Here is a 23,115-nt window from a genome sequence, read left to right on the forward strand (position 1 = left end):
TGTGGGACTCAATCCCAGGATCCTAGGATCATGACCTGAGCCGAAGGCAGACGCTTAACGACTGAGCCACCCAGGCGCCCCTGAGTGGGTTTTTTTTTAAACTTTGATTATTGAAGTATAGTTGACACACACTGCTACGTTTGTTTCAGGTATACAAAACAGTGATTCGACCTTGTTTTTTTAAAATGAGAGAATTTAATATGGGGTTTTTTAATATGAGAGGCCCTCCGTTTCTAACTGCCACTGAGATTTGTAAAGCAGCCAGCGTGGCCCGTGAGGGTGGGAGCACCGCGACAGTGGCCCCCATCCCCCGGCACACACCCTGCCAAAGCGGTAGCTGTCCTGGCCACTTCTTGAGCAAACCTCGGGACCAGAGGCCAAAGAACCCGTACGGATGCCTCCGGGAGGGCAGTGAACGTTGTCTTGTCATCTTTCTAATCCAGGGATGGCTCGTGCTGCCATCCATCCTATCGAATCTCAGCAGGGCTTGCTTCCCTACCCCAGGAAGGAAAATGCCATTTCCTTCGCTTCCCGTGAGCTCGTATCAGGCCGCAGCCAGCTGCTGCCGGCTCTGCGGCTTTGGCAGGGCTGCAAATGGGCTAAATGTAGACCGGGAGTTCTCGTTCTCCTCTGCCTCGGCCAGCTTCCTTTTCTGGCAAAATCTGAATAAACTCACAAACACTAGGCAAGTGGCGTGTTGTTCCCCATGGAGCTTCACAAAGTTCAGTTCTTTAAGAAATCCAAGAGCTGGATGGCTGGTGCTGTTCTGTGCTCGGCGTTACTCCATGAACATCGTTTCTGAAAACCCTGTGGCTGAGATGTGCCCCTAAAGAAGTACAAATTAAACTGGGAAATGAAATCTCCATCTGTCTCAGCCTTTTGTAAGCCAGACTAAGTGACCGAAGGACTCTTCTCTTTGAATAACATGGGGTTTCCATTTAAAATATTAATTAGAGGGACGCCTGGATGGCTCAGTCGGTTAAGCATCTGCCTTGGGCTCAGGTCATGATCCCGGGGTCCTGGGATCAAGTCCCGCGTTGGGCTCCCTACTCAGCAGGGAGTCTGCTTCTCCCTCTCCCTCTGCTGGGCTCCCTCTCTCTCTCTCTCTCTCTGTCAAATAAATAAAATCTTTTTTAAAAAAATAAAATATTAATTAGAAAGAATGGAAGACACTTATTCCAAGAACGTGTGTTGTAAAAGGTCATAGATTTGGATCTGAATCAAATTCCCCTCATCAACAACCTTTCTAGGTTCATCTCCAGCCCAGAAGCAGGCCCTGCTTCTTCCCTTCCATGCCCTGACCTTTGATATGTTTGTTTAGCTCTAATAAAATAATAAAGGTTGGTTGTGAATATTTAAAAAAAAAAAAAAAAGCACATAGATTTTGGAGTCAGAAGACCTGGAATGGAATATGGCAGCTCTCTAGAATTAATTTACCAGTTGTGAAAATGTAGACTGGCTAATAAATTTCTCTGATTCTATACACTCATCCATAAGATGTATGTGGGTATTATATATTGTATAGGATATTTATAAAACCTGAAGTGAGCAACTAATTCATCTAAGCCTGGTGCATGCCCAGTAAATGTTACTTTCCCAAATATGTATTGCTAAGTAGGTAAAACACGTGATCCTCAAACTTAATCCCTGAAGCCAGGGGTTTAAGGGACAAGCTGCAGAAATGCCTTCTCTCTTTCCTGTGGCAGTGTCCTGAGAACCACAAGAGTTGGGTACAATCATGGAAGCTTGCTTGGAGTTAAACTAGGTTACAATTTAGGATCTGCTGATAAATCCTGATCTATCAGTTGGGGATCCATGACTATTTAAAGATAAAGATATAAGTTAGGGATAAAGTTATGAGGCCAAGGCATATAGTAACTGCCTTTCAATTATGATTCATACCTGCTTTTTTTCCCTTTCAAATATAATTTCCAGGTCATTAAATATTCTTCTATAATGTCATTTTTAATGATTACATATTAAGAATATGCCATAAGAGAAAAAGCTATGGGCAACTCTGTGGCAGCTAATTTGAAAATCTAATGAAAAGTAATTTAACCTGAGAAGTGGAAAACTTTTTAAGATTCTTCTTTGGCCAAGTCCTTGATCAATGTTTGTAAATTCCATTGTTGAAAATATTTATTGGACACCTTTAAAAATACATTCTTTGAGGCGCGAGTATGTGTATTTAGTTTGCTCACTGTATGATTCAAATCCTGTATGTCATTACCTTTTGAAATATACTGGCTTTTTCCAGTTTTGAAAGAATATCAAAGTCCTCCACTATAATTTTATTTGATTTTGATAATGATTTTATTGGTTTCTCCTTTCATTTCTGCTGGTTAGGTTTTGTATAATTAGCGACCGTCTTACGTACTGTGCCGAGTTAATGACTACATCTTTTTTGTAAATGTTGCTCATTATTCATTTAGTGATTTCATATTCAACTCTGCCTTGTCTAGTGTTCATATAAACTAGGATTTTGTCCCCAAAGTTTGCCTAGTATACCTTAATTCACTCCTTGGTTTTCAGTCTTTATCACTCTTGCTTTGTTATCTATCCCAGTGAGTTCGTTCACCTCTATCTAATGGCTGACAGGCTTGATTGTCTTCCTTCCGCCTCATTCTGTTATTTACTAGAATTTGTTTTCTCTTCTTTCCTTCTTTATTTTTGTGGTTTAGCAAGTAGCAATTCTTTCCTTTTTCCCCCTCTTTTATTTGGGAATCCTACTTCTCCTTCTGTAGCCTGATGCTTATAATTAGAAGCACACATTTGTTACTATTACTTGAAAAAGAATACCTGCTTTTCCCTTCAAGACATCCATTTCCCTACATAGATAAGTTTCATACATTTGTACCTTACTTACTAGTTGTTTCCTCCTAAATCTAAGTGCTCTTACTTTTTACCACTTGTTGGCCACTTCTTCAAGCCGGTTTATGTTACAATCAACAGTTTGGGTCCGTTTTCTCTCTAGCCCTTAGATTCCCTTGAGTGTACTTTCTTTTCTTTTCTTTTTTCTTTTCTTTTCTTTTCTTTTCTTTCTTTTCTTTTCTTTTCTTTTTGTTTTGTCGTCTCACTGAGGTTCAGGTCTGGCTGCTAGACTGCCTCCTATGGCTACAGCTCCACAGTGATAAAAGGGAAGGGTTCTCTACTCCCTGGGAGACCAGCGGGATAGCAGTGGCAGCAGCTGCCTGCTTCCTGTTCCCAGGTCCCCTTGGACAGTCCCAGTCTCAGGAACAGGGAGTGCCAGCCTTGACTTCCCCTTCCTCCTTGAGTGATAAGGCTCCCTTACAAGAGGCAGATGTCGGCCAGAACCCCAGGCCCACAGACCTCATCCCAGAATCCCCAGCACTGGTCTCCAGACCCTGTGTGGTCTCCAGGAAGAATGCCCCCATGAACCCCCTGAACACCGCACTCCTGTGGCTGAGACCCCACTCACACCAGCGGCTCTACGTGCTTCAGCACCTGTATGCCTGTCTCACAGAGTCAGAGATTGGATGGGAGGCCAGAGGGGAAGCGTAGCGCGTTCAGGCCTCCAAGTTCCCAGAATCCCACTCTCTGGTACTACTTACTAGAGAGATTTCAGATTCAGTAAGTTTTGTAGTGAGAGCAGGGAACCTAACCAACATTTAGAACATAATCTATAAGAAAAGTATATTTTAAGAACTTAGCACATAGAAATAAAGACCTTTTAGAGCACAACCTCCCTCCCCCTCCATGGCCCACACCCCACCCCCACCTTGCTGTCTCCCTGGTGCTCCATCTCTTTGACTTGGCCTTTTGGGGGTTGCCTTGTGTTCTCACTTCTCCCTCCCTCCAGTGTGTCTGGTAAAGTAAAGATGGACCTAGAGCTATATTTCACGTTTTCTACAATAAGATATGTTGAAGTTTAAAATTTTTGTTTTCAGCAAAACCATGAAGTAAGGAATGGGAGGCTCAAAAATGGCCCTCAAAAGATGTCCACATCCTAATCCCTGGGACCTGTCAATATTACCTTTTGTGGGAAAAGGGACTTTGCAGATGTAATCAAGTTACTGATTTAAGAGGAGACCATCATGGATGTTTCACGTGGGCCCTAATTGTAATCACTAGTGTCCCTGTAAGAGAAAGGCAAAGGGAGACTTGATTACAGAAGCAGAGGTTGGAGTGACGTGTTTTAAAGACAGAGGATGGGGCCACAAGCCAAGGAACACAGGCGGCCACCGGAAGCTGGAAAAGACAAGACAAGGAAACGGATTCTCCCCTAGAGCCTCCAGAAGGACCCAGTCCTACTGACACCTGGACTTTAGTCCAGTGAAACTAACTGACCTCTGGCCTCCAGAATATGTGTTTTAAGCCACCCAGTTCGCAGTGATTTGTTACAGCAGCAATTAATACATAAGGTAATCCTTTGGAGAGCCATAAGACCAATGCTACTAGCTTGTGTCCCCAGTCCCCGGGAAGGAAGGGGATACACAGTCTTGAGACACACCTCATACATACACTTGAGGTCCTGGGAGCGTGGCTGGGGGTGGGGATGGTTGAAGCTGCTTGGTCCCTATAAGCCCTTAAAGACGGTGCCCATGTGGACATATTCTCCGCTAGTGCCCAAGAGAAATCCTGTGGGGGGAATGAGGTCTTCTTTGAGCAAGTGCATATGTGAGCGGGACGTCAGAGGCTCTGGGGAGGCAAAGCCAAGCTTTCAAAGGAGTGCGGGCCTTGGTGTGGCATGGGCTGTCTGAGAGAATCCCAGGCACCATCTCTGGGGAAGCATCTAAACCTTGTCACACAGGAGAGATGGGGCCTCCCTCAGTCGTGCAAGTAAAAAGCAAGATGGATGACCCTGGTCCTCTCCCACATAGTAGTTCACATCCAAAGCTGTGTCAGAACATCAAGTGTAGACAGAGGGAGGAAAAAAGAAAATAGAGGGCCCAGGAGACAAAGTCACAAAACGATTGTGGGGAGGGAAGGGGGCATGGTCTCCAAACACACTTATTTGTGACAGTTTGTGAAAAGTGGCCTCTGAAATCTTCAGGTATGATTTCCTTCCCTGAAAAGGGAAAGATAAGGGTGGCTCCTTTTTATCTGCTGTCAGTCAGCCAGGCGGCCTTGCAACTTTGACTTTCCCCAAGGAAGTGTGCTCAGCCACGATCAAGCCTGACAACTAATTTAGCCCTTTGTGATTGGTGAGCTTAAGAAGTGACTTGTACCTAGAAGGCCACAAGGTGCCCTTATGTTGCAATTTAGTGACTGTGCAGGGGGCCGCCCCCACCCTCAGCTAGGACCAGGGGAAGCATGGCAGTAGGCACCCTGTGCCCAGAATATGAATGTAACCATTGGTCCTCTTCACGTTGACAGGTCCTATAAAATATTTCTGTGCAGACAGCAAGAAATCTAAATTTAAACTTCCACTTAATTTTTTTATTCCAACAGGAGTAGTGTTTATTTCATAGAGGATCAAAAACCTTAGGATACCATTTCTTTTTTTTTTTTTTTTAAGATGTTATTTATTTATTTGAGAGAGAGAGAGAGTGCACAAGTGGGGGGAGCAGCAGGGAGAGGGAGAAGCAGGTTCTCCGCTGAGCGGGGAGCCCGATGTGAGGCTCAATTCCAGGACCTCAGGATCATGACCTGAGCTGACGGCAGACGCTTAACCACCTGAGCCACCCAAGCGCCCTCCATTTCTTTTTTTTAAAGATTTTTTTATTTATTCATTTGAGAGAGTGAGCAAGAGCACAAAAAAGGGGGAGGGTCAGAGGGAGAGGGAGAAACAGACTCCCTGCTGAGCAGGAAGCCTGACGTGGGCCTCAAGCCCAGGACCTCAGGATCACGACCTGAGCCGAAGGCAGATGCTTAACAGACTAAGCCACCCAGGAGCCCCTAAGATACCATTTCTTGTTATATACCTAGATTTCTCGTCACCAAGGGTTGATCAGTCTTAAACACCAAAAAAAATGTAATGGAAGGTGTCAGTGTCAGTTTCCTGATTTTCATATTGTGCTATAGTTAAGCAAAAAGCTACCTTTGGGAGAAATAGGGTGAAGAGTACACAGGACCTCTCTGTACTACTTTTTGTGGCTTCCTGGACTATATATTTATTTCAAAATAAAAAGGGTTAAAGTGATACATTTTAACACAACCTAATTTATTTTAATATGTTACTTATATGTAAAATATAATATTTTACCACAATTTTAAAGCCAACTAAAAATAAGTAAATAAATAAATAGAACTTTTTTTAAAGGATGATATAGACCAGCACTATTCTACAGAAATATAATACAAGCTATAAATGCAAACCACATGTGTAATTTTAAATTTTCTAGTAGTCACATTCATAAGATTAAGAACCTGGCAAAATTAATTTAATAATATATTTTCTTGGGCGCCTGAGTGGCTCAGTCATTGGGCGTCTGCCTTCGGCTCAGGTCATGATCCTGGAGTCCCAGGATTGAGCCCCGCATCCGGCTCCCTGCTCCGCGGGAAGCCTGCTTCTCCCTCTCCCACTCCCCCTGCTTGTGTTCCCTCTCTCGCTGTCTCTCTCTCTGTCAAATAAATAACTAAAATCTTTAAAAAATAATAATAATATATTTTCTTTAACTTGGTGTGTCTAGAATATTATCATTTCAACCTGCAGTACAAAAAAAAATGTTAATTTTTGCATTCTTTTTTCCTTATTAAGTTTTTGAAACCCAGTGTGTATTTTATACTTCCAGAACATCTCAATTTGGACTAGCCATATTTCAGGTGCTAAACAGCCATGAGGCCAATAGGATAGCACAAGTATAGACAGTGTTTTTAATGTATCTTTACGTATGTCCTTTTCAATACCTTTTAACAAATTTATTGAGTTTTATGTGCCATTTGAAGTATGGTTTTTAGTATAATTGGCGTTATGTGAATATCCATCACCATAATCACTTTTAGAACATTGCAGCACCCCAAAAAGAAACCCCATACCCACTGGGAGTCACCCACATTCTCTCCTACTCACCCACTTGACAACCACTGATCTACTTTCTAGCTCTATGGATTTCCCTCTTTTGGACATTTCATATACATGGAGTCAGATAATGTGTGGTTTTATGTGTCCAACTTCTTTCACTCAGCATAATGTTTTCAAGAGTCGTCCATGTTGTAGCATGTATCAATGCTTCACCCATTTTTATGGCTAGATAATGTTCCATTACATGGATCCACTGTTTGGACATACGACATTCTGTCTATCCCTTCATGGACACTGGGTTGTTTCTACCTTTTCACAATTGTGAATAATACTGCTGTACACATTCTTGTACACCTTTCCATGTGGACATTTGTTCTCATTTTTTGTAAACATATACCCGGGAGTGGCATTGTTGCATAAAATCTTTTTCACACAGTGCTTTAATTTTTAGTAAGTTATTTATTTGAGAGAGAGAGTGTGCGGGCGGGGGGGAGGGCCAGAGAAAGGAGAGAAAGAATTTCAAGCAGACTCCATGCTGAGCACCGAGCCCGACGCGGGGCTGGATCCTAGGACACTGAGATCATGACCTGAGCCGAAATCAAGAGTCAGACACTTAACTGACTGAGCCACCCAGGCCCCCCTATGCTTTAATTTTTTATACATTTTCCTTGGCCATATCTGCCTGTTGTTTACATTCTTCAAATAACAGCATTTATAGCAGCAACACTGCTTATCTCCTTGTGGCCTCAGAGGATTGGTCTCCATTCCCCTGAACATTATAGTGAGTTAGTGCTGGTGGCCCGGCTCTGTCAAAGTCACTACCAAATGGCTAAGGACATAAACAGCTTTTATCAATAAACAGCTTTTCTTTGTGTTCTCACAGCCCTGGGTGATCTTTCATTGTGCATTACAAGAGTGTGGGATATTTCTGTCAAAAAAATAAAGGAAATCTAGAATGGTTAAATTTGTGGTAAACTCTGTAGTTTCCTATAGTAGATTCCCAGCGCTAACTGCCAGGAACACGTCACTCTAACTAAGACATTGGGTGGAAAGGAAAGGAGAAAGGTTGAGCAAACTACTCTAAAAGAGGGGCTTGTTGGGGCGCGTGGGTGTCTTAGTCGGTTAAGCATCCAACTCCAGATTTCAGCTGCAGTCATGATCTCAGGATCCTGGGGTCGAGGCCACATCAGGCTCCGCACTCAGCGGGGAGTCTGCTTGGGATTCTCTGCCTTTCCGCCTCCCTCTGCCCCTCCCCCTCTAAAATAAATAAATAAATCTATAAACAAACAATAAATAAATAAAAGAGGGGCTTGTCCCACTGGCTGGTCCATGTCCTCAGGGCTGACTCCAGTGTGAGGGTCCCTTCACCTTGATGACAGAAATGGAGCATCCACCTTACTTGAACCGAAAAGCAAATCAGAAGTCAGGCCCAAGGAAAGCTACTTATAGCAGGTCAAGTTTGGGGCTCGGGGGTCAAAATGAACATCCAGAGCGCAGCTTTTAACACTGGACCATCCTCAAAGGCCTCAAGGTTCACTCTTCCTAGAAAACAGCTGACTGCCTCAGATGATGAAGTTTCTGTCGTTCAGATGAACAGAACTAGAACGTCTTCTTTCTGAACAAAGCGAGGAACAGGCCCAAGAGGGGCTTTCTGCGGAGGAAGCCTTCTGCCGGGCTTGACTCCTATGGCTAGTTTCTTCCTCCTCCTCTGACAGGCCTTGCCCTGAGACCTTGCACAAGCACCTCCTGCTCCTGGGCTCATTCGTCCGTTCAGCAGAGATTGCTGAGCACTAGGGATGGCTCATGGGCACGCCGGCACCCAGACTGGTTCATGGGCTCAGACCCCACCTGCGTAGACCCGGGGTTCCATGTTCAGGCAACAAAATCAAGTGTTTGGCTCCACCCACTTGCTCTGAAGGGGGAGAAGAGTTGGTGGAGGTCCTAGAGCTCAGCCAGGGGTTGAGGATTCAGTACGAGTAAAGAAACCACAGGTTTCGGGCACCTGGGTGGCTCAGTTGGTTAAGCGACTGCCTATGGCTCAGGTCATGATCCCAGAGTCCCAGGATCGAGTCCCACATCGGGCTCCCTGCTCAGCAGGGAGTCTGCTCCTCCCTCTGACCCTACCCCCTCTGTGCTCTCTCTCACACTCTCTCTCTCAAATAAATAAAAAATAAAATCTTTAAAAAAAAAAAAAAAAAGGAAACCACAGGTTTCTATGCCAAGAATCTTCATAGGCTCAGAGAGAGATGATTCTAGCAGCTGTGTGCCGCGGACTGAGGTGGGGCAAGGGTCCCACCCTTTCTCCTCCCGTAGCTATGCCCAAGGACACAAAAGGTATCCCACAGGCCATGGGATGAGGACTCGTTTCCAGGCTCTTCTGAGACTACGGTTTCATCAGGGGATGGGAAGGAAGCTAACTGCGCAGGGCTGGGTGTAAGGGACATGAAACAGACGCAGCCCCAGCCTCTGTCAGAGACAAACACATAAACTGCATAAAATATAAAGTCAGGATGGTGTGGCTGGTGCTGCAACAGACAGAACAGAAGGCCCCGAGTCCACAGAGCACTTTTCCAAACATGGTCTGAGGCCTCATCCCAGATCTGCTAAGTCGGTCTCTGGGGCTTGGCAAAGAGCCCTCTGGCAAACTCACACACACTGGAGTCAGAGAAACTCTGGCTGAGCAGGAGGTGGTATGCCTGCCGGGGGGGGGGGGGGGGGGGGGGGGGCCTTGGCCAGGGAAGACCACCCCTCCCCCGTGCCCTGGCAAAGGAAACCCAATCTCTAGGCAACGTGTATTCTTCCCTAAATGGCTGCCTTCGGGCAGTCGAGGTTATTTAAAGTGTATCCCCATTTCCCTGAACTGAGAGAATTCTCTCAGAGATCCCATCCATGAGGGACACACGTTTCTGAAGTCATACTTGTAGCCCAGTCAGACACACAGGGGCAGGGGCAGAGGGGAGGAAAGAGTAGAAAAAAGAGGCAAAAGACACGTGACTCATCAAAGTAATATGTTTTCTAGCAAAAAAGTCTTATCTCCAAAATGTTTAAAAAGGAGGTAGCGGGGAGTTAACCATATTGGAGAATCGATCATGTTCTCAGCTGAGCTACTAGAAGTGAGGCTGTCTGTTGAAATGCATTGTTTACAAAACACAGTTGTGAAGGCTGCGTAGAAACAGCCTGGGGGGATGCTGTCAGGATTCTTGGTCAGTCACGCCAAACAGTACATGTGCGACAGTGTGCAAACAGCAACTTTGAATGTTTTGTGTGTCAACAGGACAAAAGGAGTTTGCAGAAATAAAAATAAAGGTGATTTTGAGGTGGTGGGATGGGGTTGTTTTTTTTAATTTCTTTTAATACTTTTTTTTTTTAAAAAACCACACTGTACTCACGGAATACACTGAGATTTAAAGGAATAGAATTTAGAGCTTTGCTAAAACTCAGGGTCATAAGTATTGACCCTGTGATGCTGGATAAATTAAGTTTACCCCTTAGACCCTAGGGCTCTTTAAAACAGAGAGGTTGAGGGGCACCTGGGTTAAGCGTCTCCCTTCGGCTCAGGTCAGGATCGCAGGGTCCTGGGATCGAGCCCCGGGTCAGGCTCCCCGCTCGGCGGGGAGTCTGCTTCTCCCTCTCCCGCTGCTTGCCCCTCTGTCTGCCGCTCTGCCTACTTGTGCGTGCTCTCTCTATCAAATAAATAAATAAAATCTTTAAAAAAATAAAACAGGATGTCTGCTCTACATACAATGATCAGGCAAGCCAATAAAGTGTACAGATAACTGTAAAGCTAGATAGCTATTAGTTGTTGCTATAATTATTGCACACAGAGTATGAGGTTGTCACAATCTGCATAAAATGGCTCTGGTATGATTTCACTGAAGCAAGTGAAAGTAAAAAGGCTGAACTGCAGTTGCCCTGACAGGAGAGAATGATCACAGACTCTTTAAAATCAGCCATGGCAAAAAGTTGGAGCAGGCCGGTTAATTTCCTTGCACTTTCCCCTTAGCAGCTGACGATGAGCACATTTAAAGGAAGTCGGGGTCGTTAAGAGAAAAGCCACTGTTCATGTGCACACGGTGTCTTCCCCTGTGGCCATCTGCCCAGGGCGGGTGGAAGGAGGTTGCTCCAAGGCTGCAGGGAGCTGGTTGTCTCCTTCCCGGGGAAACCGGGAGGGCACCGAAATGGGGGTCCACCCAGATAATCCAGCCCGCTGCAGCCTGCCCTGCTCTGTGGCGAGTGAAAGCAGAACCGTGGGCAGGAGAGCCACGTGTCCTGGCCATGGCTGAATGCTGGCAGGGTGTCTGCAGCTCTCCATTCAAAGGCCGGGTTCTCTCCGCCTGCCGGGGAGACAAACTGCAGTTCACTCGTTGACTGCTGATTCCCTCCGCAGGTTCTGTAGGGACTGGTTATTTCCTCCACCAGCCCACCATCCCTCTGTGACATATCTCAGAAATCTGGACTGTCCGTCACATGGTGGAGAGCAATAGTGGACACAGCCACGGGAGAAGAGAAAAGATGCCCATCTTTCCTGTTGGCGTTGTCGATGATGCAATGTTGGTGTGGATGTTTCTGTCTAAGAGTTGGTAGAGCCCTTCTGGGGTTAATTCTTGGCTTCCCGGGCTTTTAGTTGGAAGGTATGTTCAGTAACTGGGCTTCAGGGACAGTGTGGAGGCGGTGTAAGCTGATGGCAAGTTCCCCGTGTCCTACTAGAGCCCCAGGGATCAGGGAGGTGGGCTTGACCTTGAGAGTGCCGAGGAATTCCGAGGAGCCACCACACTGGGCTGGCACCAAAAGAGAACCTCCAGGCCCCTATCTCCTCAAACCCATGGTGTCATTTCAGGCTCTAGCTTCTGGCCTTCCCTTTCTCCTTCACCCACAATAACTTCCAGGAGCAAAATACAGGCCATTCTGCGCAGCTGTCTTCACATCTCCCCTGCAGCATGCTAGAAAGAAACAAGAAAATGTGAGCCTTGTGATCAGTAGCCTGTGCATACTATGCATACTATACTTTCCAGGAATAGCCCAAATTTATTCTCCAAAGCCCCTACCCTGTAGGTGATATTCCATGTTTAACCACCAGTGTGGCACAGGCCTTGACCCCTCAGAATGAAAACTGGCCAAGCTCGAGCAGGACGACAACCCACCAAGCCAGACGAGGACCCTGAGTGTGAGGTCCAGGCATCCTGCCCTGGAGGTGGCAGGAGGGAGGGAGGACTCTAAGTGTGAGGCGCAGACATCATGGACCCTCAGGGAGGGAAGGTCCCCAAGCAGCAGCCATTGACCCGCAGTCTGGCGGTCGTGCCCCATTTTAGCAAGTCTGGTACATACTGGCTGAATATCATCTTTGCCCTCTCCCCAGGCCAACAGAGACCCTGTGTTTTCTAGTGGTTCCCCTCCCCCAGACATTTCTGAGAATGTCCAGGGGTCCTTACACGTATACTTAAGTGTCTCCTTGACCCTGCCAATTTGGGGGTCCTATGGAAGATGGTGGGATCAGGATTAGGATATTGTTGGGGTGAGCCATGTTAAGCAGAGGTGCCATCCACTGACTGCCCATCACTGCTGACGTCCACTGTCCAAATCTCCGCCCTGCCCTGAGTGCTGGGTGAGAGGCTGGCAAGCATAGCTCCTTAGTGCATCTGGACCCAGTGCTCCCTCTAAGGCCCTGCCAGGCTTTCAGTTCACGTGGGTGTTCTTCTCTCCTGTCCATTTTGGTGCTCTTTTCAACCTGACTTCTGGATGGGGAGAGACAGAAGAGAGACACTTAATCAAACGTGTTGATGTATGTCTGACCCCAATGTTGTTTAAGGTTTAATATCCTTCCCAGAAGGTTCCCAAGCCCTGGGAAAGTAAGGATGTTGCTGACCATATGGGTTTTTTTAATTGTTATGTTAATCACCATACATTACATCATTAGTTTTTGATGTAGTGTTGACCGTGTGTTTTAATGTCCCTGGATATGACATAGCGGGTCCCCACGGGGATGGATGCAAAGGAATGCAAGGCAGCTGGTTGAAAGGAAGATCTGTGTCCTGCCATGTAAAGATGCTGAGCTTGACAAAGGGGCAAGTTGGAGGAAAGGGGGTGGAGTTTGACTTCTTGTTTGTTTCTGTTGTTTCACACCATTTCTTGCATGAGCCAGGCTCCGGCCCCTGAGGTGGAGGTAGGGCGGCTGCCAACGGCCATGGTATCCGTCAGAAGCTGCTGAGCGTGGGATTGTTGCAGAGAACCTGTTCCAGCAAACCTGGGTCTGTGAGAGGTGTGAGCACAGGAGGGGAGGGGATGCTCGTTGCTCATCTGGGGACACTTGGTCACTCCTGACAGGTGCCTCAGTGCTCTCCCCGAACCTGGAAGCCCACAAAGTGAAGAACTTATCCAATCAAACAGAGTAGTGTGAGTGACCGTGCTCTGTACCATCTGACCACCTGTGGCCAGAGCCAAACCAAATGAAATAAAGTCGATCTGCAAGTCTCTAGAAACCATTGTCTAAAGTGGTGGGTAATCATCGAACTCCGTATTTCTTTCTCCCTCTCTCTCTCTCTTTTTTTTTTTTTTTGCCACCTAACCTTTTCAGTTATATTGGCTTAAAGCAAATGTAAAATCAGAGTTGAGGGGTGCCTGGGTGGCTCAGTCAGTTAAGCATCTGACTTTTGATTTCACCTCAAGTCAGGATCTCAGGGTTGTGGATCGAGCCCCACATCAGGCTCCGCCCTGGGCGTGGAGTCTGCTTAAGATTCTTTCTCTCCCTCAGCCCCTCCCCTCCCTCTCTCCCTCTCTCTAAGAAAAAAAAAAAAAGTAAAATCAGAATTGAATCAAGCTGACCCTGAAAAAAGGTGTCCCTGAAGGGATAAAATAGCACCTGCTTGTCCCAGAAACTTTGCCAAGGATCTTCCTCAAGCAAGTTGATAAGCATATAGTCAGGAGCTTGCTGGTCCCAGCACCATCCCAGGAATCGCCTGCCTAGGCAGTTGCATCACCTTGTCACTAATTATAGCGGTGCCGGGATTTTGGTCATGCTGCTGTGCTTTTGGTGACCCAGAGCACTGAGTTCAGGGGCTGAGGTGCAGCCGAGCGCAGTGCAGGAAGGCCGGCGTCTCTGGCGCTTTGCCTGGGCTTGTCACCATCCCAGGGAAGAGCCAGGTTTCACTCTGACGTGATGTTTGGGTTCTGAGTTCTGCCCAGTTCCAAGAAGGGCTCGGTGACTGAGTCGCAGGGCTAACTTGCATGCTTGCCATTGGATGCTTTCATCTCCCAGAGCCTTAGTTATGCAATGCTTCACCCCGGATTCCAGGAGGCTCCTGCGGATTCCAGGAGGCTCCTGCGAGGGGGCTGGCAGACTGTTTGTATCCAGTGTCCCCACGTGGTCACCTGTGCCTCCGGGGCGGAGGAAGGAGACTATCTGGATAGGGTGGGAAGACAGCTAGTGGCTGTCTCCTGTTTTATAACTGTCTGCCCACCCCGAGCAGTGGTCCAGACTAGCAGGTAGAAATCATCCACAGACACCCAGTAGCTCTAAAGGACAGGTGTAGGAGGACCCCCTGGCCTTCATTAACAGTGTGGCATCCTAGAGCAACACTGAGGTACAAAGACACCTCCCTCCCCCAACCTGGTCTTGTAGTCCACGACTGTACCTTCTGGAAGGGCTATGCCCATAGAGCACCAGGTGGGTAAATACCAACCCTAGCTTTTCGTTTGTTTTTTTGGAAAAATATTCACCCATTGGAAAAAAAAAACTGATCATTTTTAAATACTAATAATAAATGCTGAGCCTGAATGCCCTTATATTTATGCTCAGTGTAGAACTCAGGGGTGCCAATCAGATGCAAGAGAATGGTGACATGCATGGACCCCCTCCCCCACCTCCCTAATGAGAGACTCGCTGAGTGGGGCCTGACCATGTGTATCCTTGAGAGCTGACCCTGTGGTTCTGAGGCCCGTCTGGTTAGGACCCACTGCCTTACATGTATATTTGTTCAAAAAGGGACTCATTCCTGCAGAGGGGACAGTATGCTGATGGAATGGGAACCCCTGCTGGCTTCCCATGGCTTCAGGCTCTTTGAGGCCACAGTTTTCTGAGACCCATTACAATGGTTTGATTTCCTTTACTCTGGTGGCCTGGAATTCAAAAGAAAGAGGCCATCTCTTGGTGGGCTTTTTAAAAAAATTTTCAACTGAACATCAGACATGCAGAAAAACAACGGAATGGCCTAGAAATCTGACAATGGTGGGTAAGAGATAGGGCGACCATATAATTCATCATCACAAAGGGGGACCCCTGAGAGTGAAAGAAGGCTCTATTAATAATCACGCTGGGACAATAGGGGTAAGCCGGGCGCTTGGTCACACTGATGAGAGGACACAATCCTGCATCTGGGGTGTCTCTTGTCCTTACCAGTGAGGAGGAAACACAGTAAGTATTAATTGCGACATGGGGTTTAGAGAAGAGATAGGGATTTGTTCACTGCGCTGCCAGGAATATCACAGAGAAAATAAGAAGTCAGCTCCTCACCACCTCCCTCCACATTAGGAATATCCAGTATCTAAAATTCAAGGCTAACAGAGTTGAATGGAGCATGTGTGGAGAGAGGAAACACAAGAAGATTCATCTCTAGATTCTTTGCACTGGCCTTCTTTCTCTGCTGTACATCTAATTGTGGACTGACTTCTCGAAGATCTACTTTGGCCATTTCAGGCATTCTTCTATTTCATAAAATGATGGCAAATTCCAAAGCAATAATATTATGTTACTATATGTAGATATTTCATAAAACAACTTAGGCTACCAGACTCTAGAAAGAAAAAGAACATATGCATCAAGAGCTATTTTTAGAGGAAGACCATGTGACCTAGGATTTTACCTCTTACTGCTAAACAGAAAAGATTGAAAAAATTATATATAATTTCATGTATCCTTGTATCAGTTAGCTTCTTTAAAAACTTATTAGGAAACCAAGTATGATAAAAATGGTCTCTTTGAAAAATGGTTGCTACAGCAGGTGCTCTACTATGGCAAGGCTGTGACAGTGACGCTTCACGCTGGGATATCACTGGAAGAATCGTGGAGCGAGCTGCAGGCAGGATGGAAAACTGTCTGACATCATTATAGGTCAGAGGAGGGGCACAAATGTCCTGCCCACCTTCTATGGGAGAAGCAGACAGTTGGTGGTCAGCAGAACTTGTGGTCTGACAAGAGACCAAAAGCTGAAATTCTGCTATCAAAGGATTCACTTATGTTGGTGGTTCATATCAAGTGTAACTACCTTAGGAAATAAAAGGATGCCTCTCAACTGGGTGTGTCGGGGACACTCAAAGGCACAGGCTAAATAAAATGCATCTTCTCAAAGGGCCAGAGTTACTTGACAGTTTGGGAAAACATTTTTATAAAGTGAGTATAAATTTATTATGGAACAGAATACACCATTTATATGAAGATCAGTAGGGGACTTCAAAGAAATGTTCTAGTTACCACATCCCCTTCAAGCTAAGCCCCAAATCCCCATGAGTACGATTTTATGTATTAACTACCTCTGTTCGGTAGGGTCTGGTTTCTAACTCTTACTCTGCTCATTTCTCTCTCTTTGGGCCAGTGCCAATTTTTTCAGTTGTATCTCAAAAATGCTTTAATATCTTCCTCATCAAAATATTCTTTCTAATGGCCAACAGACACATGAAAAAGTGCTCAATATCGCTCGGCATCAGGGAAATCCAAATCAAAACCTCAATGAGATATCACCTCACACCAGTCAGAATGGCTAAAATGAACAAGTCAGGAAACGACAGATGTTGGCGGGGATGCGGAGAAAGGGGAACCCTCCTACACTGTTGGTGGGAATGCAAGCTGGTGCAGCCACTCTGGAAAACTGTATGGAGGTTCCTCAAAAAGTTGAAAATAGAGCTACCATATGATCCAGCAATTGCACTACTGGGTATTTACCCCAAAGATACAAAAGTAGGGATCCGAAGGGCTACGTGCACCCCGATGTTTATAGCAGCAATGTCCACAATAGCCAAACTGTGGAAAGAGCCAAGATGTCCATCGACAGATGAATGGATAAAGAAGATGTGGTATATATATACAATGGAATATTATGCAGCCATCAAAAGGAATGAGATCTTGCCATTTGCAACGACGTGGATGGAACTGGAGGGTATTATGTTGAGTGAAATAAGTCAAACAGAGAAAGACATGTATCATATGATCTCACTGATATGAGGAATTCTTAATCGCAGGAAACAAACTGAGTGTTGTTGGAGTGGGGGGTGGGGTGGGAGGGATGGGGGGACTGGGTGATAGACACTGGGGAGTGTATGTGCTCTGGTAAGCGCTGTGAATTGTGCAAGACTGTTGAATCTCAGATCTGTACCTCTGAAACAAATAATGCAATATATGTTAAGAAAAAAAAAAAAAGAAGAAGAAGAAGAAGGTAGCGGGAGGGGAAGAATGAAGCGGGGGAAATCGGAGGGGTAGACGAACCATGAGAGACGATGGACTCTGAAAAACAAACAGGGTTCTAGAGGGGAGGGGGGTGGGAGGATGGGTTAGCCTGGTGGTGGGTATTTAGGAGGGCACATTCTGCATGGAGCACTGGGTGTTGTGCACAAACAATGAATCATGGAACACTTCATCTAAAACTAATGTTGTAATGTAAGGGGATTAACATAAGAATAAAAAAATTAAAAAAAAAAAAAAATATTCTTTCTAATTCTTGACTTTGTATTCATTCAAATAAGCATGAAAGTTGTTTCCTCAAATACCTCAAAAAACCCCACTGGGATTTTCATTATCGTGTTAAAACATAAATTAATTTGGCAAAAGATTGACATTTTTATATGATTCAGTCCTTCCATGAACATGGTATATCTAATTTCATCCAAACTCATTTTACATTTTTAAGTTTTATTGTTCTTCTCTCTTAAAGCCTTACACTAATTCTTTTTAGGGTTATGTCTAGGTGTGTTGTTTGTTGTTGTGACTGTTTTTACTGTCTTTTCTCATCATATTTTCAGTGGGATCCACTGAGATGCTGGATTCTTATATGTGAAATGGAAGGGCATGCCCATCTGAGCAATTACACTCCTTCCAGATGTGGAAATCAAATACCAAGGATGGGGTTTGCCTGTAGAAAGCCTGCAAATTGATGATGATAATGGTATCTTCCTCATAAAGTTGTTGTGAGGTAGGAAGAATTAAATACTTCTAATTAATTGACTTAATTAAATGCTTAGAACAGTGCCTGGCACACAGTCATTGCTCATTAAATGTGACTATTACCTTTCATCATCATCATCATCATCATCGGTAGTAGTGGTGTAATCACTACAATGCCAGGGACAGAGTTTGTCACTGTCCCCCATCAGGGAACCATCCCTGCCCGGGTGGTTTTACCATCCTCAGAGAGCACAGTGAGCAGGGACAGTCCCTCCCTAGGCTTCTCCAGCAGAGCCAGCTATCAGCCTCTCTCTAACTTTTCAGTGCCCAGAGCAACCTCCTGACACCAGACCACTCTGACGACCAGCCGGAAGCATCATGGGCCTACCAGACAGGAGGCTGGGGCCCAGAGCAGAGATGAGGAGAGTCTGTCAGTCCTCAAGTCCAGCCAGGGAAGCTCAAGTTCACGAACAGGAGGTGATATCAGACATCCCTGACACCCTCTCCACAGTGTGGGTGTGTTTGACAATTACAGAATCATAGACTCTTACAGCCAGAGTGTGAGGAGGCTTCGAGATCTTTGAGGTCAGGATCTAACACCCGGTGGTACTCCTCTCAACAGCAGACGGGCGGTGCACGAGGCCATGCACATCAGTAACATTTAACAAGCCCTGACTACATACCCACTACTGTTCTTAGTTAATCCTCTCAACAACGTGAAGACAATGAACGTAATGGAGCCCTAGGAAGTATCTGGGGCAGTTGGTACATCAAGTCTCCTATCGCATTTGATTCTCATAACAATGGTGTGAAATAGGCAGGGCCCCAGTGCAGCCTCCCCACCGCCCCCACCCCTCGTGATGGAGCCCAGCTCCTCCGAGTCCACTCCGAATCAGATTGAAATGTGGCGCACAGGGGACAGCGCATTGCTGCAGATGAGTGAGCAATGAAGACCTGAAATGTACTAAATTTTCTTTTCTCGGATCCTCCTCCTTCCTCCCCAGCAGGTTATTTGCCTAATGAGTCTCCGAGCTCATAAGTGTTTCTAGGCCAACCAGCCAGCCCATCTACTTGCGGTTGAGTAAGCTGTGTGTTTTTCTAATGGACTCTAATGCCAGCTTCTGAAGTTTATAGAATAAAAGTGTGATCAGCTTTAATGACCAGTTTATGCATGGTAATAGTCGGATGTGGCTGGCTAAGCCCATTGGGGCTTCTGGAAGGGCTGTAAATTGAAGCTGGTAACTGTACTTCCTCGCTTCATTGACCAGTTCCTCTCACCTCCAGCTCAGAAGCGACATGCTCCGTCATTAGCACCAGCAGCATCCGTCCCTGGCTGCCCCCCCCCATGTGTGCTGACACATTTTATAGCCAAAATAAATGCAACAGAACTGTTATGCAAACATTTATTGCCTTGCTTCTGTAGCTCTCATTGAAATAACTTTTTAATATTTCCTCCCTGTATGAACTGAATATTTCTCTTCCATCTTCTGTAATTGCTCTGGGTTAATCCCTTATAGCCCTGGATTACAGCTTTAAATTTTCTGCTGGGCCAAATTTAAATCATTTGATTTTCCTTAACAGTGAATGAGCATTCTTGTTACAATAAAATGGTCCTATTGCTACTTTTATTGACTTGCCTTGATCAGTTCCGTAATCCCACTAGTAACTCACCACCAAAGCACTGCATAATTACTTACAGATCCAGGTTTTAGAACTAGTGGACATAGAGCCTTGCTTATGACCAGGGATGATAGACTCTGGTATTTTTAGTTACCGAGTACTTACTGAGCACTTTCTACATGCCTAGCACTGTCCTGTGAAAGCACTGTCCTGTCCTAAGTTGGACAAGTGGGACGTGAGCCCCGCCTTTCTCCCCAGAGTCACTGAGGCTCATGCAGAGGAACTGGTTCAGGCACAGAGACACATGCACTAAGTGCTCCCAGGAGAGAGCGAGAGAGCCCCTTCTGCACAGGGGCCCCAGGGAAGCTTCAACCATTCGCTCAAAGGGTGGGTAGGCTTTTGTGTGGTGGATGTGGAATGAGCCTTTCTTGGCGGAGGAACCTGAGCAAAGACAGAAGCTGGAAGACCCAGAGTGTCATGGCAGTCAGGGAGAAGTTCCATGGTTCGTAGGAGGGTGAGCAGCCACCCGAGGATAGTGACTATCAGACCACGGGACCTGGACAGAGATTAATTGGTGTGCTCTCCTAACATCATTAACAGTAAGATCTGATTTCATTCTTTGTTTTCTCCCAAAAGCCATAAAAGTGTTGTATTTGAATGGAATACTTAAAATCTAATTCATATGTCTGTCAAAATGGGCTGCAAACTTGAAGGGTTTTTGTTTTTTGGTTCATTTTTTTAATTTATTTTAAATTTTTTATTTAAATTCAATTTAATTAACATATAGTGTATTATTAGTTGCAGAGGTAGCATTTAGAGATTCATCAGTTGCATATAACACCCAGTGCTCATCACATCACATGCCCTCCTTAATCCCCATCACCCAGTTACCCCATTCCCCCACCCCCTCCCCTCCAGCAACCCTCAGTTGGTTTCCTAGAGTTCAGCACCTCTCGTGGTTTGTCTCCTTCTCTGTTTCCATCTTATTTTATTTTTCTGAAGGTTTGTTTTGATTGAAGTTCCCTACAACCTGAGCTCTTTGTAATCTCCCCTTGCTCTTCATTCTTCAGTTTTCTTTGGAGCCTTTTACGTGGAGCTGCTTGCAACTAGGTCACCCCGTATCACATCTGCATTTCTTTCAAGAGAGCACCCCTCCCCCAAAGGTTCCATCCTTTAGATTGGTGGACAAGGAGAACCACTACTCTGTTCACCACATCCCTGGAGGTTTAGGAGCACAGGAAAAAAAGGCCACACGACAAGAGAACCCCCGTGTCCTTGTAGCCCATCCATCAAGAAGGTGGCTGTTAACACAGTGTCCACAAAGTGAGTTGTGTGGGAGGAGACGTGTTTATTCGTGATAAATGTGCTGCTGGATCTTCAAACAGTCCATCAAGGAGACCCCCTTTTCTTCCAGAGTATTAGAATACATGGCTCAACTCTGGGCCACTCGGGGGCCACCCAGCTGCTCTGAGAGATGTCTGAGATGGGTCCTGGTGACCCAACAAGTTGTCACAGAGGCTGAGAGGTGGAAGGAGCCCATCTGGTCCCACCTCTGTCCAGCATATAAATTCCTTCTCCATCCTCACCTTCTCCTCCTTACAGAGCATTGACAGCTTCCTGAGGCAGCCGATTCCATTTTTTGACAAGTGTGTGAAAGAATTCTTCCTTAGGCCGTATCATAACTTCTGTCTGCCACTAGAGCCCTGAAAAAACACTGATAAACTCAGTCAAGCACTCGTGGAACATGGTATTGTCAACACTTCTAAGAGGGATTCCTGCTAAACTGTCCCAAGATCAATGAAATATAAATGAATCATTTGAGCTGTTATATAAAATTACTTTTATTAACCTAGACATCCCCCCAAAAGATAACGATTCTTTTTTGTCCTTTAAAAATAATTGGTATTTTAGCCTTCTTTTTTTTCCCAATATGGTAGTTCTATTATTTATTTATTTATTTTAATTTTACTATATTATGTAATGTTAATCACCATACATTACATCATTAGTTTTTGATGTAGTGTTCCATGATTCATTGTTTGTGCATAACACCCAGTCCTCCACGCAGAACGTGCCCTCTTTAATACCCATCACCAGGCTAACCCATCCTCCCACCCTCCTCCCCCCTAGAACCCTCAGTTTGTTTCTCAGAGTCCATAGTCTCATGGTTCATCTCCCCCTCCGATTTCTCCCCCTTCATTTTTCCCTTCCTACTATCTTCTTTTTTTTTTTTTTAACATATAATGTATTATTTGTTTCAGAAGTACAGGTCTGTGATTCATCAGTCTTACACAATTCACAGCACTCACCATAGCACATACCCTCCCCAATATCCATCACCCAGCCACCCCATCCCTCCCACCCCCCACCATTCCAGCAACCCACAGTTTGTTTCCTGAGATTACGAATTCCTCATATCAGTGAGATCATATGATACATGTCTTTCTCTGACTGACTTATTTCACATAATACCCTCTAGTTCCATCCACATCATTGCAAATGGCAAGATTTCATGGGGGGTTTTTTTTGATGGCTGCATAATATTCCATTGTATATATATATACCACATCTTCTTTATCCATTCATCTGTTGATGGACATCTTGGCTCTTTCCATAGTTTGGCTATTGTGGATATTGCTGCTATAAACATTGGGGTTGCACGTACCCCTTCAGATCACTACATTTGTATCTTTGGGGTAAATACCCAGTAGTGCAATTCCTGGGTTGTAGGGTAGCTCTATTTTCAACTTTTTGAGGAACCTCCATACTGTTTTCCAGAGTGGCTGCACCAGCTTGCATTTCCACCAACAGTGTAGGAGGGTTCCCCTTTCTCTGCATCCCCGCCAACATCTGTCGTTTCCTGACTTGTTAATTTTAGCCATTCTGACTGGTGTGAGGTGGTATCTCATTGACGTTTTGATTTGGATTTCCCTGACTAGCCTTTCTTCTAAAAAACGTTGACAGTGGGCCCATTTGTCTGTTGAGGTTAGCATCTGAAAATCGTATAGCATCCGGCGTGGCGAACACTGCTTCTCAGTCTCCTCCCTGAAGAAGGGTGCATATGGCTCCCGCTCACCCCGCAGCTATTCTGGGTCATCCAGAAGGGAGGCCAGGACAAGCCTCTGTGCTCTACTCGTCATGACTCTCCCTCCATCCAGCTAATCTCACCCTCCAAAATGGTTTATGACTACGTTATGCAGAGTGTGGTCCACGGAACCCCAGGCCCACCCTTCCTGCTTGCATCTGAAGCCATATGTGTTCTTTATATTGACAAGGGGAAGGGAGACTAAAGACACTGGCTTCTGTTGGGAACGGTGCAGAGCACTCATTCCCCACCATCGCCACCCCCTTTCTCTTTTATCAAATTAAGGAATTCACTTGCAGTGAAAATATCTACACGATCATCCTCATCCTCCTAAATCTC

General features: G+C 45.5%; 1 protein-coding gene across 4 annotated transcripts in view; it reads left to right on the forward strand.

Annotated features, from left to right (window-relative positions):
* The window catches only part of LYRM4 (LYR motif containing 4), a 282,708-nt gene that overhangs the window by 138,952 nt on the left and 120,641 nt on the right, over positions 1 to 23,115 (forward strand). The window contains exon 3 of one of the 4 annotated variants that reach the window (XM_064597242.1): positions 17,930 to 21,617. The exons of the other annotated variants lie outside the window; for them this stretch is intronic. Coding sequence (XP_064453312.1) covers positions 17,930 to 18,061 — 132 coding nt within the window. The 3' untranslated portion in view covers positions 18,062 to 21,617. Of the gene's footprint in view, positions 1 to 17,929; positions 21,618 to 23,115 lie in introns of those variants that run through there. 4 annotated transcript variants of the gene reach the window in all.

This window comes from Mirounga angustirostris, unplaced genomic scaffold (genome assembly GCF_029215605.1).
Source record: "Mirounga angustirostris isolate CCGP_5_RB_7025 unplaced genomic scaffold, mMirAng1.0.hap1 SCAF_8, whole genome shotgun sequence".
NCBI classification, from domain to species: Eukaryota; Metazoa; Chordata; class Mammalia; order Carnivora; family Phocidae; genus Mirounga; species Mirounga angustirostris.